Below are 18,791 nucleotides of genomic sequence, written 5' to 3'. Positions count from 1 at the left end.
TTAACTTAAAAAAAATAAATTTTATCCGATATCGATAAAGAATTTTTAGTTATTGTCAGCATGATATGTGTATTATCAGTTCAAATAAAGTCAGCATTTGTTGCTTTAAAATACAGAACTGCGTGGGAAACTAAACTCTTTGTTCACTCTACTAGACCATTATTTTTCGGTTGGCTGAGTATTTCAACTAACTATATACCATACTTGTATAATTCCCCGCCATCTTGTACCCTTGTTCTCCCCTTCCACTTGTTACCAGCCATTATATGTTCATCATCACTATACAAAGTTTAATATTTCAAGTGTATTCATTAAATATGCAAGTATTGTAATAAACCAGTTATATTTATTCAAAACTTTTTAAAATTCTTAACGAATATGACATAAATATGATACCTAACTTTTATGATTGCATTCAACATTTTGTTAAGCAATTATCTGTTCTATATTTAAAAAATAAAACTGTTGAACTGATTTACTTTGTTACTTAAAAAACTAAATTGTTACTTAGATGCCTTATTCCTCCCTCCTCATGGGTAAAGCTATTTTACTTTAGCCGATAATAAATGCCAACAGTGTGCGTTGAAACAGCTTCCAGGATTCTTTAATCTCAATGATTTATGGAAACCAATATATGATAGTTTGAATAATTTTTTTTCTATTGGAATTTATATATATATATATATATATTTTTTTTTTAATAATAATTCATAATTATAATTCATCATGTTGGCCATTTTGCTAATTAAATTCAATATTAACTGAAACTTAAGCACCAAATACAGTAAACAGATAAGTAAACTTACCAAATTAACATTAGTATTTGATTTTTATGAGATCCTGTATCATCAGTTGATGCCAGTCCCTGTGGCACAAGTGATAGTGTCTTGGCCTTTTATCCCAGGTTCCCAGGTTTGAATCGCAGTCAATTATGGCATTTTCAAGTGCTACAATAATTGTCATTCATCTTTTCTTTTGAAGCAGTACTTAATGATGGTGCTGAAGGTAAAAAAAAAAATCAGTTGCTATTCAATTCTATTGATTTTTATGTAGATATAAATACCAATTGTTGATGTGGGATCCTGCGAAAATCTATTATTGGTGTTAATTTACTGAGTTTACTTTTCTGTTTACTGTGTTTTGTGTATGTATATTAAGTTTCAGTTAATATATATATATATAAATGCAGTTTTTGCTAAAAAGAATGGTCACTTATTCTTAAACAACATTATTCACCTCTCCCAAAACAGAACTGTTATAATAACTCTTAATACTTTGGCTTACAAGAAAGAGCCATATTATGTTTATGTTGCCATTTTCAATAAACTCCCAATCCATTTGAAAAATCTTCCTTATAGTTTTTTTTTTACCACTCTTATATTAACATGCTCTTGGACTATATATGTGAGATTCATGGTATGGATCCTTTCAGTTGAATTTTGAACCACTTCGCTTATCCATTCACTCTAAAATTTTGCATACAGGTTTGCTCCTGATGACAACACGTTTTAGCAACATTTTCAAGTCACTAAGATGCATTAATTAGTGAAAAAAATGCCCCTTAATAAAGTGAAAAAAGATGCCCCTTGAACTTATGCAAACTCGTTTACATGCATTTTTCTTAGTGAAAGAATTATCCGTGTTTGTGATATTGTCATTTCAATTGATGATATTTCATTCAATTGAATGAAAGTATTTTTTCTACAGCTGAGGCAAAAATTCAAATTTCATATAACCATTACATTCAATATTTATGTCTGATTATTCATGATACTTGAGCTAGTAAATAAAAGTCATTACTCCTCTTCAATCATAAGTGAGAAGTGCCACATAGATTACAAACTAAGGTCAAAATCACCTTAAAATTGGAAGAAAAAAAACCTCAAAAAGGTTAAAAAAAATACAAAAAAAGATCAAAAAAATAATTTTGCTGCTGATAGAACTTGAACATGTAACCATACACATGATGAAAAAAAATTGCCCACAACTTTTGTTAAATTTGGCTGGAGTTTGGAAATCCGGTATTTCCTTTGGTGTATTGAGTGACATTACTGACTGGTTCAGTGTATGAGAGATTCTATTACATGAGATTAGTGACCTAAGATTTATGATGTTTAAAATGTATATGAGTATATACAGTAATATTTTAAGATATATGAACTTTTAAAGCTGCCTATGCTCTTGCCTGGAGTATTGGAAATTGGAGGTATGTTTTTGTAAAGATTTTTCAAAATTTATAGATTCCTTCCTCTAGAATTAGACCATGAGTAGACCATTTTTAGTATCTTTCTTTCCACTTTTCCAATTTTTTTTTCTTGTAAAGATATTCAAGCATTCAGATCCATATAAAGCTGCAAGTAAACTTACTGTTATGTAGTGCCCAAGTTTAACATTTCTTGTTATTGATGCTTTATTATAAATTTGTGTTGTTACATGGTAGGCTTTTCAATTTTTTATTTTCTTGCTTTCACGCGTTCTACTTTAGAACATTAGGAGTGATTACTTCTCCAAGGTATTTTAACTTAGATGTTCTTTTAATTTTTTTATTAGGTGATAGTTTAATTACATTGATTGAGCTTTTTGTGTTGGAAATCCCATTATGTTTTTTCGTATGATGTTAGTAATCTTATTTTACTTGCACATTTTTCTACTTCTCTAGTTTTCCTTCTTCTGAGTTGTTTGTAAAGATTACTAAATCTTCTGTAAAAGCTTAATGATTGTCGACGGAGATTCATTTTTAGTACCAAATTTTACAAAATCATAGATATTTAACTCTAAGCTTCTTGATTCATGCTCTTATAACCTTCAATTTATTTAAAATACAGTTAAAAGATTTAGTTTTACAGGAAGAGTGTTATTCTGTTGAATTTTTAAATATGCTAAATAAAAAGACATGATTTGTCTGCCCTCCATTCAACGTGTACACAAATACATTCTCAAAACAAATTTCAGTAGCAGCTTCTGAATTGTGAATTATTTTGTAGTAATTTTTATATTTAATGCGTTAAGGTAAGCATTATTTCTTGTGTTTGTTTTTAAATAATTAATGCAAACTTTTTAAGCACATCTATTTTTTACCCCATAATTTGTTTTTATATTAATAATTTATCTTATATTGACAAAATTTATATAATGTCTTTTTATGGACTAATCAGAACAAATATTTATTGATGCATGTGATACTATTTAAATTTTATAAAAAGTAAATAAATAAATAACTCTATTGAAAAAAATGTGACTTTAGAAACGATGTTTAATATTTATCTGATTCCTGTATTGTGCTCACTTTTTTAAAAATATACTGCCAAATGCTACATTTTCAGTATTTTAGTAATTGTAATTTCGGTAATTCAGTATTTTGTATTGTTTTTTCAATTCATCTTAATTGTAAAGCTTCTGAATATGAAATGCAATTTTTTATTTGATTCTTGTATTTTTATTTGTTTATTTTATTAAAATTACCCTACTGAGCACTTACAATATATATAATGTATTGTTTACTGCAGAAAAAGATAAATTAATTTGTTACTTTTCATTATGTTTCTGAATATTTTTTTGTTATAACTGTGAAACATGCAGGAAATCTGAAGAACAATTGACAATAAGAAATTGCTTTTTTTTTAATTAATTATTTTCTCTGTGAACATAATGAAGGTGTCATTTATAGAGATAAATATCTCCATTTTGGGAGATCATTTCATTTCTGATTTTTCTAAGTTTTTTTTAAGTCCGGCCTTGAGTTTTTGTTATTCATGGGAATGGGTTAATATTTTCAGAAATTACCAGTGTCTGATGTTAGGTTTTCTATGTTAATGGAGTTAACATATCCATGTTATTAATTGACAAAAATTAAATAACAATGAAGTAAAAAAAGCGATTAGTTAGCTTAATGTTAAAAACATACATCCAATGTAAACTATGTATTTTTGAAAAATTTTAAATCCCACTTTCTATACTTTGGTGATCTTATTTCTAATTTTTTGTGTGTGATTAAAAAATCATAAAACGGTAGGTTAAATAATTTTAATATCTTATAAATATTTATTATGAATAAATTGTTTTATACTATTGTTACCATGTACATAGATCAGTTGAGTTAAATTTAATCGTGGCCAGTTATTACATTATTGCTTGAAGTTAAATATAATAAATGTTTATAGAAAGGAAGAGAAAGTTGAAAATATATATACATATTTCATTGTTTGTATGCAACCAGGTTGTATATATCTGTATCTATGTTTTTAATGACCAATTAAATGGAATTGTGTCATACTGCCTTTTTTATTCTTATTACTGTAATTATCAGTATACTCGCAAATTTTAATGTAGACTGTATTGGTGTTTGTATAATGTTTTTTTTTAATTATATTTAAAATAAATTCTGTAATTAACTTGATATAACATTCACATAAGAGTAGCTGCTGAATTTGATTGTGATAAATATATTTTTGTATCATTCTTTGTCATGTAATTTTTCTTATTTAATTATTTTTTTTTTAGATCTATTGAAAATTACTTAACAGTTGGGCCTTAAATAAAGACAACAAAGTATTTGTAAAAGCATTACTTCTAAACAACTGAAAATTATTCTCTTAAAAAAAATTCTTTAAAATCACCAAAAAAATTCATCATGAGAATTATCAAAATAGTTGTAATTGGTAGTAGTTATATAACATTTAGTTATGGATGAATTCCTCAAGTACTAGAAAGTATTCAAGATTTGAGATCTAAAACATAATTCCAATAAATTCGAGATAGTCAAATGTACAGAACTGCTTTCAGCACGATGAACATTAATTTGTCAGAGACAGTTAATCATCATCTGTTATTTATGATGTTTATATATTTCTTTTTATTTACTTTACCACTACTGGCTGACCGATCGATTACAGTTACTTATGAAAAATTATTTTTGTATCATATGAATGCCTGGTCTAACCAGGATTTGAACCTTCCATTTAAAATGTATAATTATAAATGTAATAAAACAAAATGAAAGGATTGATTGCTGCAATTCCTGTCTTACAGGATAGATGGCTTTATTATATGTATATTCAACTTTTCAAGATATTCAAATATTCAAGATCTAGCTAATTTTAGAATTTAAGAAAACTATTATTCATCCAATCACTAGTAAGATGACATATCTGTTTGTTTATTGAATTGCAGCTTTTATTATTTTATTTGTATATTTTTATTAAGTGTCTCTTTACTTATTTTACCAGGTCGATATACACACCATGAAGTGTTCAGTGAGCCGTACAGTTCACCATATGATACATCCCCTTTCCAAACTGTGCCAAACAGTTCGAATGAAGGTTGGGGAAATACAGCAGCCAGTGATATGACTGTGGGTGGTGGGTCAGCACCAACACACATGGCACATCCTGCATTTCTCCATTCGACATCACGTGATGCATTACAAGCTCATTCATATCATTCTTCTGCTGCTGCAAATGGTGATTCTAAAAACCTTCTACAATCAGGAATGCTATCTGGATACTCCGGTAAATATTACCCTTCTTTGTAACAATACGAAGTATGGGAGAAAAGTATTGAGACAGACATTTTACTTACCAAATTTTTTTCAAACAACAATATTATCCCCTTAAAAATAGTTCCCTTGGGCAGCTATACACCGGTGGAGTCGTTGTTCCCACTCCTGGTAGCAGAGCTGGAAGACTTTTAACTGGTCGGTCACAGTCTTTTGAATGTTCTCCAGAGTTCCAAAATGACGTCCTTTTAAGACATGTTTCAATTTCGGGAAAAGGAAAAAGTCACAAGGACTGAAATCAGGTGAATAGGGGGTTGAGGAACTGTAGTAATGCGTTTTGAGGTCAAAAATTCCCTGATAGAAATGCCTTGTAACACAGGGCATTGTCATGATGAAGCATCCACTTGTCCGCATGTCTGGTCTCATGCGAATCACTCTTTTCCTGAGCCTTTCAAGGACACCTTTGTAAAGCATTTGGTTAATAGTTTGTCCTGTAGGAACAAATTCTTTATGCATGATACCCCTACTGTCAAAAAAGCAAATCAGCACGGTTTTGATCTTTGATTTGCTCATTCTACATTTTTTCGGTCGAGGAGATGACAGAGTGTGCCACTCTTCGCTTTGCCGCTTTGTTTCAGGATCGTACTCAAATATCCAGGATTTACCACCTCTGATTACACGATTGAAGAATTCTTGGTCATTGTCAATCCTCTCAAGAAGATCAACGCACATGTTTCTTAGATTGCCTTCTGTTCCATTGTGAGGTTTTTCGACACCAATTTTGCACAAACCTTTCGCATGTCCAAATCGTCTGTCAAAATTTGATGTATGGTGAAAATGTTTAAATTTAACTGTTCACTCATCGTCCTTATTGTTAAATGATGGTCTGATCTCACAAGAACCCTCACATGCTCAACCTTTTCGTCAGATTTTGAAGTTGAAGGTCTGCCTGAGCAAGGTTGATCTTCAACATGTTTTTGGCCTTCAAAAAATGATTTGTGCCAGTGGAAAACTTGTGATCTTGATAAGCAATGTTCCCCATAGGCCTGTTTCAACTTTTCAAAGGTCATACTTGTGGATTCCCCAAGTTTAACACAAAACATGATAGCACAACGTTACTCTAAATTCCGATGCTCCATTTTTGTAACACAACAAAAACACAACTTCACTGACGGCGCTGTCAAAAATAATGTGTTGGTTGAGCGGAATTGAAACTCGTACTGAGCATGTGGAAGGGATGAATAAGCTGGTCTAGCACAGACCGGTAGATACAGCGTTGCCAGATCACTCGCAGTGTTACATATCTCATTACTTTTCTCACACACCTCGCATAATTGATCATTGATGTAATGTATATGTAATTTTAGGAATACTTTTTCAGATTGCTAACCTAAAATGTAGGTGTCTTGTTGCGATTACATTATATCATAATTTCTAGCTTTTAAAGCTGGGTTATTTTTGTTTTGTCTTCCTTTTAACTAGAGTAAATATTACCTGGTTAAAACAGTACTTTTCATAAATGCTTTTAGACTAGACCCTTTTTTCTATTCTGGAGAAACTTGATATTTATTGTATACCTTGATTCATTTATTGTTTATTAAAGGACCGTAATTCTTTAATTCTTATAAAACAGATTTTTTTACATTTATTCTAAAGTAAGGCTTAATTTGAAAAAGCGTAATAGAATGAATCATATTCATAATTTACGCTCTTGACTTAAAAAACCAACATAACAGAAAGTGTTATGTTCTGAACTTGAGATAATTTATTTTATTTTGTGTTCTATGTATTTGTGAGTCATAATGTAATGTGCTATTAAAGCAGATGTAGGTTGTGCTGCTTCATATCTTTACATTTCCTTTTCCTCATGAAATTAATGGTGCAATTCCTTCTTTGTTTTTCAGGTGCTGGCCCATGTTTTACAGGTTCAGGTCCGATACAGTTATGGCAATTTTTATTAGAATTATTAACAGATAAAACCTGTCAAGCGTTCATCTCATGGACGGGTGATGGTTGGGAGTTTAAACTGACTGATCCTGATGAGGTTGCACGTCGTTGGGGTATAAGAAAAAACAAACCAAAAATGAATTATGAAAAATTAAGTCGTGGCCTTCGTTATTATTATGATAAAAATATTATACACAAAACTGCTGGCAAGCGTTATGTTTACCGCTTTGTCTGTGATCTTCAAAATTTACTTGGGTATGTTTCAAAATATTTTTTTCTCTTGATTACAAATGTTATCTGTTTGATATATTTAAAAAATAATTTTATAGTACTGTTTGTAACATTATATGACAATTTATATGTTATCACAACAGGTATGACGCCAGTAATAAAATAAGGTAATATGATAATCAGAAATTGAGCTGTGTTCTTTTATTGATTTATGAGAATAAAACCGGTCATACTGTACTATGATTTGTTCTTTATAGGTAAACAATACCACTTTTATTTTATTCTAATTATTATTAGTCTATACTTATTTTACCTATTAAAATTTTTCAAAAAATATAACAAGTAAAATGTTTATTTTATCTGATCAAGAAAAGCAAATTTTTTATTGTCTAATCAGTGGCATTGTTGGCTGTTCCATATGAATCCTGCATTCAGTTTCCTGATGTGTGTGTAATAACTTAAAGAAATATGATTCCTCGCCATTGTAAGTTTCATCTGTAGACCAGTAATAAAGATATTTCTGTAAATTGGCAGTTTAGAAAATAGGCATTTGCTGATTATAGAAAATCTTTTGATCAAATTATGTAAAGAAAAAATGATGGTTCAGAGTTATTTAAAAGTATAGGTGTAACATCAGTATGTTTACAAGGAATCTTTATGTGTAGGTTGATGCTACTCACATTAAGCCTGTATTGCAGTAAATCATCAGTAAATAGATTTAAATTAAAATGTTTTCATAAATTTTACATTTTTGTCTATATTTACTTACATAAGTATGTTTGTAAATTTTTGTATTAAAAAATTAAGACTTCTATTGTATAATCAGACTGAATTCCAAAATTGTAATTGCTAAATAAAAAAATCATTTTTCCATATTATAGACAGTACTGAAACTGTTTGCATTCTGATGCTAAATTCTACTAATATTTCAAATGGGAAAACATGAGGATGACTTCACCCAACTTTCTGAATGCATTCACACTACTATATTTATGAGTAAATAAATAGGAAAAAAAATTTGTTTTTTTCTTGCATTTATTAAATTATCATTTATGATTATGTTTAATTTATAGGAAAACTGGTAATTTTTTACTTATCTCTACAGCAATGTCACATTCATAATGTTTTTATAAATTATATTGTCTACAGATATGTGATCATTGTCATCAGAATTATTTACTAATTCTGACATTATACATTATTATTTTTTAATAAACATTTTTAAATAGTAATGTATGAGTATTACAGGAAAGTTAGATGCAGAATCTAAAATTAGAATTCTTTGCATTAATAGCCACTCATTGACAACAAGTGTGTACCTTTAATTGGAATTATTAGAATTATACATTGTCAACTGGGCAGTTGCTAGCTTTAGTATTATTTAATTTTTTTTTTTCTTATTTCATTTATATCTTTTATTGTTGTTAATATTAATGTCTTAATTTCATTAATTCTTTAGTTTACTAACATTAACCCTTTTTAAATATATGTTAATATTCAAATTATTTTTTTAATTATAATATTATATTGTTCTTGTAATTAATTTACTTAAGGCAATATATTCTTTTAGAATTCTATGTAGAATATACACACATATTCCAGTATGTATAAATTTGTAGAGAATTCAGTTTTATAAATTTTTTTATTATTTTATAAAACAAGAAAAAATAATAAAATTTTTATATCACTGGTTTCACAGTAAATTCAACTATCAGTCAATTTTGTTTATTTTAGTCTCAATGAATAGCACAGTTGAGTAAAAATTAACTTACAGTAAAACATGTATAAGTGTGTACCTCACACTGATGACTACGTGATACTGGCAAGTGTATTTAGATTTTTTAAATTTAATTTTGTTAATGGAAAGAATCCTAAAATTATTTTTCAAACTGACATATATTTAGTTCTACTTTTTTTTTAATGGTCATTTATACTTAATTTCATAAGGATTTAATGGATTAATAATTTCAGTTTGAACGATTATTTTAAAAGTCATGTGTTGGCCTGAAAAAGTTTTAGTTTTTGTTGTAATTTACTTAATTTCCATTATTCTTTTTTATTTTCCTACTGTTGTTTATTTAAGATCATTCAGAAATTTTCGATCTGGCAAAGACAACACACAAGTTTTCAGAAATTTCTTTTATTATTCATCATGTTACCTTGTTTTTAATTGCATTTAGAATGACTTTTAAAATTTTTAATATCCTCATTATATTGTGATTTGTCCAACTCTGCAAAATAAGTGGTTGTCTCAGCTTTCACTTAACTTTTAAAGTGAATCTCTAAGCACCATCTCTGTGTGAGACTGTGAACTTTCCAAACAACCCTGGTACATCCAAACTAATCAGATTTTAATCCTCATTCATAGGTTCTAACCCTCAATAATCTGTTTAAAATTTAAAAGGCTTCTAGCCAAGAGGAAGTTACTATTATTAGTGACTCAATATCTTGAGTCACTAATAATTCTTAGTGACTCAAGATATTGAACTAAAATCACATTACATTGTGTTTTAAATTTTATATCTTATAATCTTGTATAAACTTTTAATTGATTAACAAATTTAGCATATTGCAGATAATTCTCCCCTTGTAATACAATAGTCAGCATACATTCTGTAGAATGTTTACATGACATTAATAAGTAGCTATTAAAATAGTATAATCTTGTGTAGATTTTCCTCAGTTTTGGCAATGTTAAAGCAAAATCATTTTGCAAGAATGCTGAGTTATATGGGAATTTTCTCAATTGTATACTCTTGTTAAAAATAAAATAATATTACTGGAATGTGTTGTGTATTTCTATGTTATGAGAGTATAGGAATACCATGGAAGAGGGTTATCTGTAATTTTATATACCAAATTTGTTTTAAGCATCAGTTGTTTTTACATCTGAGAAGACAATTTTAATAGTTTCTTTATTAAATAATTTCTCATAACCATTTGTTTGTTTATAAACATAAAATAATTTTAAATGATATGTTATTGGTTTTTTCTGTTGTTGTTATTATGGAATTATCAGAAGGCTGTTTTGCGTAGGTACAGTCCAGAGGAGTTGCATGCGATGGTCGACTTGAAACCAGATAAAAAAGAAGAGGACTGATCATTTTAAATACCGTAAAGCAGTATCGTTCATTCAGAAAATCAAAACTACTAAGCGTGTAATTTTACCTGCCGTAAACTCTGTGATCTTCTGCATTAATTCTGTTGCTCTCTGTTGTAGAATGTAATGATAGCAAATCGATCACAATTGTTTGATGGATTAGGTCGCTTGATAGTTCAATTTTTATATACCTGTATAATTATTTATTCGTTTTATCCACCATCGTTCGGTGAAGAATATCGATAATTCATTTTATGATTATAAAAAACAATCTACATATATTTCATACTGAAGTGATAATGCTAGAAATAATAAAAAGCAGTGCTTGAATGAACAAGATGAACAATGTTGAGATTTAAAAATATTATTGTTAATTATAATGAAGTGCCTTGTGAAATGTAAATATAATGTGTATAATAAAAAAAATATATATATATATATAAATATATATAATAAATATAGGCAGTTTTAAGGTACATTTTGACTTAAAACTAATTAAGATATATTTTGTGATTTTATATTAATATTATTGTATAAATATATTGAAAATCCGTTAAAAAAAATTTATTATATTTAAAAGTAAATAAATATTTTTAAGTTAAAAGTGTAATTTTCATGTTAATTGTTTTGAGATATTATATAAATAATAAATAAATTATTTTGCAATGTAATTTTTTAACAAGGTTAAGTAATATATTCCAGATTTGTATTGAATATTTTAGCATTGACTTTTTTCTTTTTTGTTACTGATGTATGTATGTTATATTTTTAAAGCTTCATATGATTTTTGCGATATATTTTACTTTCTTTATGTTTTTTTTTTGGCAATACTTTTTTCAAGTTACAGTTTTGAAAGTTTCATAACATTTAGAAAAAATTAGTCAATTTTTTTTATATAAAATTTCTTTTTAATTTATTTGAAAAATGTTACTCTAGTCTAAAAATATTCCTTTTTATTAGAAGTGTTAAGATATTTTTTTAAGAAATTAGTTATATTATTATTTTATTTTTTTACAGTTGTCATTTATGTAAAAATTAACATTTACATTCAAGTCATGTCATCGAGAAGTTTGTAAATTTTATAAATGTATTATAAAAAAGGGGGTATGAATTTACTAATAATATATTTATTATTATTATTTAATTACTGAATCTTTTGATGAGTTTATTTATATTTTCCTTTTGTTATATCACACACAATAAATGAAGTAAAGATTTACGAATGAAAATATACCACCAATCAATTTTTGTTTTTATATTCAAGTCTTTAACTCTCAAATAAATAAATAACTAGAACTAAATTTGAATTTTATGATAACTAAAAATTAATTTCAAGAATTTTAGATACTTAATGTGTTATATTCTTGTGATAGACTAAAGTAATTGTTACCATTATGAATAGCTGCTTATCCTCTCAATTAATCGCTACTAAAGTTATAAGCAGTTAAAATATTAACTGCCAAAGCCTTCTATCAGGGATGATGCATTTCTAAATAATAATAAAAATAGTGTTAAAAAGTTGCCTAACTAATTAATTATTAATAGTAAACATGAATGAAATTAAGAGAAAGTACTTAGAAGATTATTTTTTAAATTTAAAAAAAATCATTTAATATATAAATTTTTAATGCAAATGCATTTTTACTTTGACACTTCTTATTATAGATCTAATAACAACACAGTTAGTTCTTTGTAGCTTTTTTCTTGATTTCACTACCCTTAAATATTTTGTAAATAAATTTATTCCATCATAAGTATACATTTTTAAAAAAAATGTCAAACTCATCTCTAATCAAATTAAATTACATGAAAATTATTGATATTTTAATAATAAGTGTTTTATATAGATGTCTTTGTTTATCATTAATCATAATAATATTGATATAACTTAAATAAATAATAATTAAAAACTTAAGCATCACAAAAAAACGATTTTTTTTAATTTTACGATTTTACATAAGTTATATTCCTTTCATTCCACTGGTATTTTATTTCTTGTTATATGAAATCTTTTGAAATTATTACTAATTCTTCACTAGACAATTTATAATAACATTTAGGTAAAATAAAGTCCTTTTTCTCTTTTTTAAATAATTTGTAGAAACTGCAATTGTGTTCTCTCAATCTTGTCTACAGTCTATCTTTATTGTCTGTTGAAGTTCTAGTAATTTCTAAGAAAGTGTTCATGAAACAACAAATGAAATATATGAAAAATTATTATATATATATATTTATTAACTTGCTTCTCTGGCTAGGATGCACCTTAATTCATTGATTTTAGATTAATTTTTTAATAATGTCTTTGTAGATTGTTGGTTATTACCCATTTAACAGAATCTTGTAAATTAATTTAAATTATTTGTGACTTCATTGATTGTTTAAATGCAGTGGTGATTTTTTTCATGTTCATAGCTGTTAATTTTTTTTCTTGTTCAGAATTAATTAGTAATTCTACAAGTTTTTAAATTTATATTCCTTTCTTCATTAATAGATTAGATTCTTAAATAAAAAAGTAGTAGGTGTTTTAGCAGTACATTAGTTTCTAATTCTTCCTAGAATTTTACTGTTTCAAGTTAATAAAATAGTATTCATCCAAATTAAATGAATCTGCCAGATGAATAACAATCTTTAAATACGTAAGATGTAAAAATAGTTAATTAATATTCATTTTTTATAGTATACTTTTGTAACTTTATTTATAAACTAAATGTTAGTAATGATTTTAAAGCAGTTAATCTTAAATTATATAATTCCTAAATACTTCTTTCATAAATTTCGGATTATGTTATGGATGCTTTTTGAAACAAAGAACATGTATTCTTTTAAAATCTAATTTTTCAGCACTTTAATATTATAAGACTTGGTATTTATGTAAGGTACTGTTAATTAACTTCAAAATATCGGAAAGAAAATCTTAATCAGGAAGATTGAAATTCCTGATTTGCTTCATGTTTATAACGCATCTAAAAGGAGACATGATGAAACCTGCATTGTAAGCATATTAGCAGTGTATCAGAGTTACCTTTCCTGCTGTATTTGTTTATGGGAAAATTATGGAGAAAATTGCTTATAAATTAGAAATATTTTTATACCTAAAAATAATTCAAAATTGTATATAATAATTGACTAGAAATTAAAAAAAAAATATCATTTTAAGTGTAGATTGTTTAATTATTGGTAAAGCTAGATTAATTCCTTTTTTTTTTAATTGATTATTTGTATATTTTATTCTTGTACAAAAAATGACTCCTGATTAAATTAAGTTTCACTTTAGTAATGGTTTTCTATACTTCAAACCACTACATTGTCCATTTTTACTTTATCAAATGAGTTCTTAGACTGAAGAAACAATTAATTATTTTATTGTTTTCATCATCACTGATATCTTTGTTCTTGTTTTCTTGAACTGCATCTAATATTTCTTTGTCAGTTATTATTTAACAAACTGTTTCGTTGATATCCATCCACTGTAACATTAGAGTTACTCATAAATCTGGTTCTCTTAGTGTGTCTTTTAATTAATTAAAATTAAAAATTAAGTATTAGCTTTTGATTAAAATTTAATCAGAATTAAATATTAGCTTGTGCTAGCATAAAAGATTTTGTTTACTGACTTTCCTCTATACTCAACATAATTTCTAAGCACTTCTTTCAAATAGTTTCAAATTGGGTCTTTTTTATATTTTTCCATGAAATTCTGATTTAGTATGCCATTTACTTAATGTCATGGTGTTTAAATAATCTGTTATCTCATCGTTAGAAGGAAATTAACAATATTTTACATGTGTAGTACTTACTCTCTTTTACTGTTTAATTTTATACATAAAATCAGAACTGAATATTTATAAACTATTCACATGATTTTATAAATTTTTTATTAAGAAACTAAATTATAAATTTTATATTAAAAAAATTTTTAATTACATAAACTGAATAAAGAAGTTAAATTTTGTAATATGAAATAATTTTATGTAGAAGAGGTAACTAACTCTGTATGAAAAAGCAAGGATATTATTCTGTAGAAAATATATTATACATAATTTATAATTTTCTTTAAAATATTGACATTTCTAAAAGGAAGAGTCGAAAATGATACTGGTGTTTCAAACATCCCAAGAAAAATGATTTGGGTAAGGTTGGTTTTTTTTATTTTACTGAAGTCTATCAGAAGAAGATTACATTTTTTTCATTAATACCTTTTTCTTTAAATTTCCTTTTATTATAGGAATTGTTTTGGACGAATATTACATTTTTCAAATGATTAAAAAAATTCAATTTATTTTATTTTTTTTTATAATTTATTGATAATTAGTTTTTAGATTTTGTAATTTATTTTAATTATTTAAAATTTATTGTAAGAATAGATGTTCTTATCCGGTTAATATTAGCTATAATTCTTCTTTTTTTTAAGTTATTAAAATAAAATTAACCGTATTTAATAATACTTGATAAATATACTGATTGTTATTAATGATATAAAACGGAAAAGATATTGTAAATATTTAGGAATGATTTGGTATTATACCAAATCATTATCTATATTCTATTTTAAACTTGAGCTGCCACTTTTTTCTTTTAAGGTGTGTTTTTTACCCATTATTACAATAACAATAAGTGTATTAATACCATAAGTTATTATAGATGTGGCTATAAGCTTCCCTTTATTTACTTTGTGTAACTTGAATAATACTTAATGTTGATATTCTACTTTTGAAGTTTGACTATTTTAGAGTTACATTTTGTTATAGTTTATAGATTTTAATAACTAGGTAAAATTTATTTATAAAAATACATTTTATATGATAAATATTAATGTACAATAACCGATTTAATTTTAATAATTATTTTGAATTTGCTTCTAAAAAACTTACAGATTTATTTTAAAAGAAAAAATGTTTCAGTTTTGAAGAAAACTTTATTAATAGTTCTTTTATTTTTATTTAATTTAACTTATTTTTAGTACTAGCCAGTCAGGGCTTGCTTCGCTTGCCCTACTATCTAGTCAGGGGATTCTGTCCTCTGGACCCTCTGTATCCTTATGTTTGTAAGAATATTAAGTATTTTACAGACATTCATTAAAGAAAAAAAATTAGTATTTTTACTTAATTATATTTCTGTAGTCATGGTGACAGAAATATAATGAAGTAAAAGGATTAATACATAACATATACATCATTTGTATCAAAAAGCAAGGTGCTTCTATACTTATTTATTTTATAAAATTTCAAAAAACTTATATCTACATTAGTTTTTTTTAACAAAATGTAAAAAATAATAAGTATAATAAATAAATGTTAATGTAAACAACATACGGTTTATAGTACGCAATACAATTTATTGTACAGTTGTTAGTTCAATCTTTTTCTGTTAGATGGTAGCATTTCATTCAATTAAAATGTGAGCAAATACAACAAGCAAACAAACCAACACACTATGTTTTTTTATTGGAGAAATTTCTACACTATTAATCTCATTACAGTGTAAATAATCATGAGTTATATGCTGTTTGTTTTATTTTTTTCTCATGAATCTCACAAGTGAGTTAGGGGACAGATGATAATTTTTTTTCATGTACATAAGCATCGTTAGGTTTATATGCCAGACACAATTGTTATTGAGTATAACCTTAAATTAAAAATTAAAAAATTGTCAATAGTTGGAGTTTAAGGAATATAGATATATTGACCATCTACCATTCCTGAACTCTATAAAAGCATTGTTTAATCATCCACGTTTATGTTTGAAACTATGAATTTTTATAATGCTATAAATTCTTTTTCTTTTTATATAAGTTGATAATATATTTATGTTTTCTACCTAAAATAGCTTCATTTTAAAAAAATTTTTAGTAATCATTATCAAAGCAACTCTCCAATTGTTTTATTTATGAGACAATTGGAGATTTAATCTACCATTTAAATTGTTAGAAAAACACATAATCAATTTAGATCTATCTAATATTACCTTCAAATATGTTTTTGCATTTGATTTTAATTCTGCAAATGTAGTTTATATTGCTATCTGTTTTTATATTGTAAAGAATGTATTTGTATCTTAAATTGATTATAGAATAAAGCATCACTTATTGATGCAGTACATCATCACTTTCATGCTCTGAAAATGGTAATATTTAAGTGTTTTTATTTTTAACTAAACTTTTTCTTTCACTTAAATAAATTTGTTTTTTAATTATTAAAAAGTTTGGTGTTTCTTAATATTATAAAATTATGTTATATTATTTTAATTTTCTTCATATTTTTAACAAATTGTTAATTATCACTTCATTGCTAAACGATAATGTTTTAAATTTTCTATATTCAATGCCTTTGAACCACAAAAGTTACAGAAATTGTAATGAGTATTTAGTTTTTAGACTGCATTAAATCGCCAAACACTGGATATGATTTATGGGATAATGGCCCATCATGTTGAAAACAAAAGTTCACTTTTATTTTATTTTCCATCATAAGTTTTACAACTTTTTACTTATAAATATTGTTGAAAAAGTGTGTTTTTTAAAGATAAATAATATTCTATAAAGTTCACTTTTTGTTCATTCTTTTTCATGTCTCTTCAAAATTACAGATTTCTTAATTTTCAAAAGTACTTGTAGCCACATCTTTATTATCATGTTTATTAAATATATTTCAATTTTTTTTTTTTAGAAAAGTTAAACCATGACATAACTATTTTCAGCATTTTTTATAAATGTTAATGTACTTTTATAGTGTATTACTTTTATTTTTTTTATAGTAAAACCAATATGGTGATTAATTTATTGATTAATCTAAATACAAATAAATAAATCATTGAATGATTTTTAATAAATATTATTTTTATGGTTATTGAATATAACTTATGCTTATTTTTAATTATTAATTTTTGTTATGCTTCAAATTTCTTTAATTTTCCCCATAATCTAGTCTTCCAAAGTTTTTATTGTTACAGTTAATTGTAATGAGTTTTGTTGATCAATTGTTATTGTGTGTTATGTTCTTTTTTATATATTCATAAAATTAAGAGGTTTGTTTTTTTAAAAAGGGACCAGTTTATGTAATATATAATAACTGTAAAACTTGTTTAAATAAAATAATTGTTTTTAATATTATGTATTACAATTTTTTCTCTTTTTATGGATAAAATAAATTATTAACAAAAATAAGATTCAGTCACTGTAAAAATTCCATACAAAATAAAAACTTTTGTGTGAAGAAAAAACCATTATTGTGTATTCTAGTATATCTGTCACTTTATTTTAAATTCTTAATATAAAAGTTACTCTGATGTAGTTTTTTTATAACTTTTTAAATGTTTCTTATTCAATCAACTTGTGTAGTTAAGTAAAAATTATATATCCTGAGAATATTTACTATGTCAAAATTATGATCCATGTTTTAGAAAAGTAGAATTTTCTATTAAAAAAAAATAATTTATTTCATTGTTTTTATATATCATTATTAATTACTAATATGTTATATTTTATAAACTTTAATTTGTTATTTGTTAATACTTAGTATTATTATTATTATTATAATTATGTATATTTTAATAAATTTGAATGTTTAAAATGACTAAAACCTTTCTTTTTTATGCTACTTTTTTAAAGTAAAAATCAATAATAAAATGTAAGTAGTTACAATGAAAAAATATTGCTGCTGAGTGTCAGAAGAAAAATAAAAATATTGTTGTAACATGTTAAACAAATGTAACAAATTAAATTTATACGTTTAACAATTTTACTAATACATAATTTTGATAGAATTCATACAGAATAACACATACATAGTAAACCAGCAGTGAGATTACTAAAGGAAACAATCATGAATATTTGTCAAAATTTTAAAATGTTTAATCACTTAATTTATTGTGAAAAGCTAATTTATTTTGTATTTAGTTACATTTATTCCTCTTTCGATTGTGTATTCATTTTATACCTGCACTCAGTAAATTTTTAAACTGAAACACGTAAACTATCTGGGTTTAAGGCTATATACATACGTGCTCTTTCCATTCCAAATA

At 25.6% G+C, this 18,791-nt stretch overlaps 1 protein-coding gene across 1 annotated transcript in view; it reads left to right on the top strand.

Annotated features, from left to right (window-relative positions):
* Positions 1-11,208, top strand: part of pnt (ETS transcription factor pointed) — a 535,428-nt gene extending 524,220 nt beyond the window's left edge. The window contains exons 8-10 of the mRNA XM_075365927.1: positions 5,226-5,507; positions 7,399-7,696; positions 10,709-11,208. Coding sequence (XP_075222042.1) covers positions 5,226-5,507; positions 7,399-7,696; positions 10,709-10,772 — 644 coding nt within the window. The 3' untranslated portion in view covers positions 10,773-11,208. The remainder of the gene's footprint in view (positions 1-5,225; positions 5,508-7,398; positions 7,697-10,708) is intronic.
* Positions 11,209-18,791: the final 7,583 nt, after the last annotated feature.

The sequence above is a fragment of the Lycorma delicatula genome, chromosome 5, assembly GCF_047948215.1.
Source record: "Lycorma delicatula isolate Av1 chromosome 5, ASM4794821v1, whole genome shotgun sequence".
NCBI classification, from domain to species: Eukaryota; Metazoa; Arthropoda; class Insecta; order Hemiptera; family Fulgoridae; genus Lycorma; species Lycorma delicatula.
Note: the sequence above shows the minus strand (reverse complement) of the source record. Positions and strands in the feature narration are given on the sequence as shown.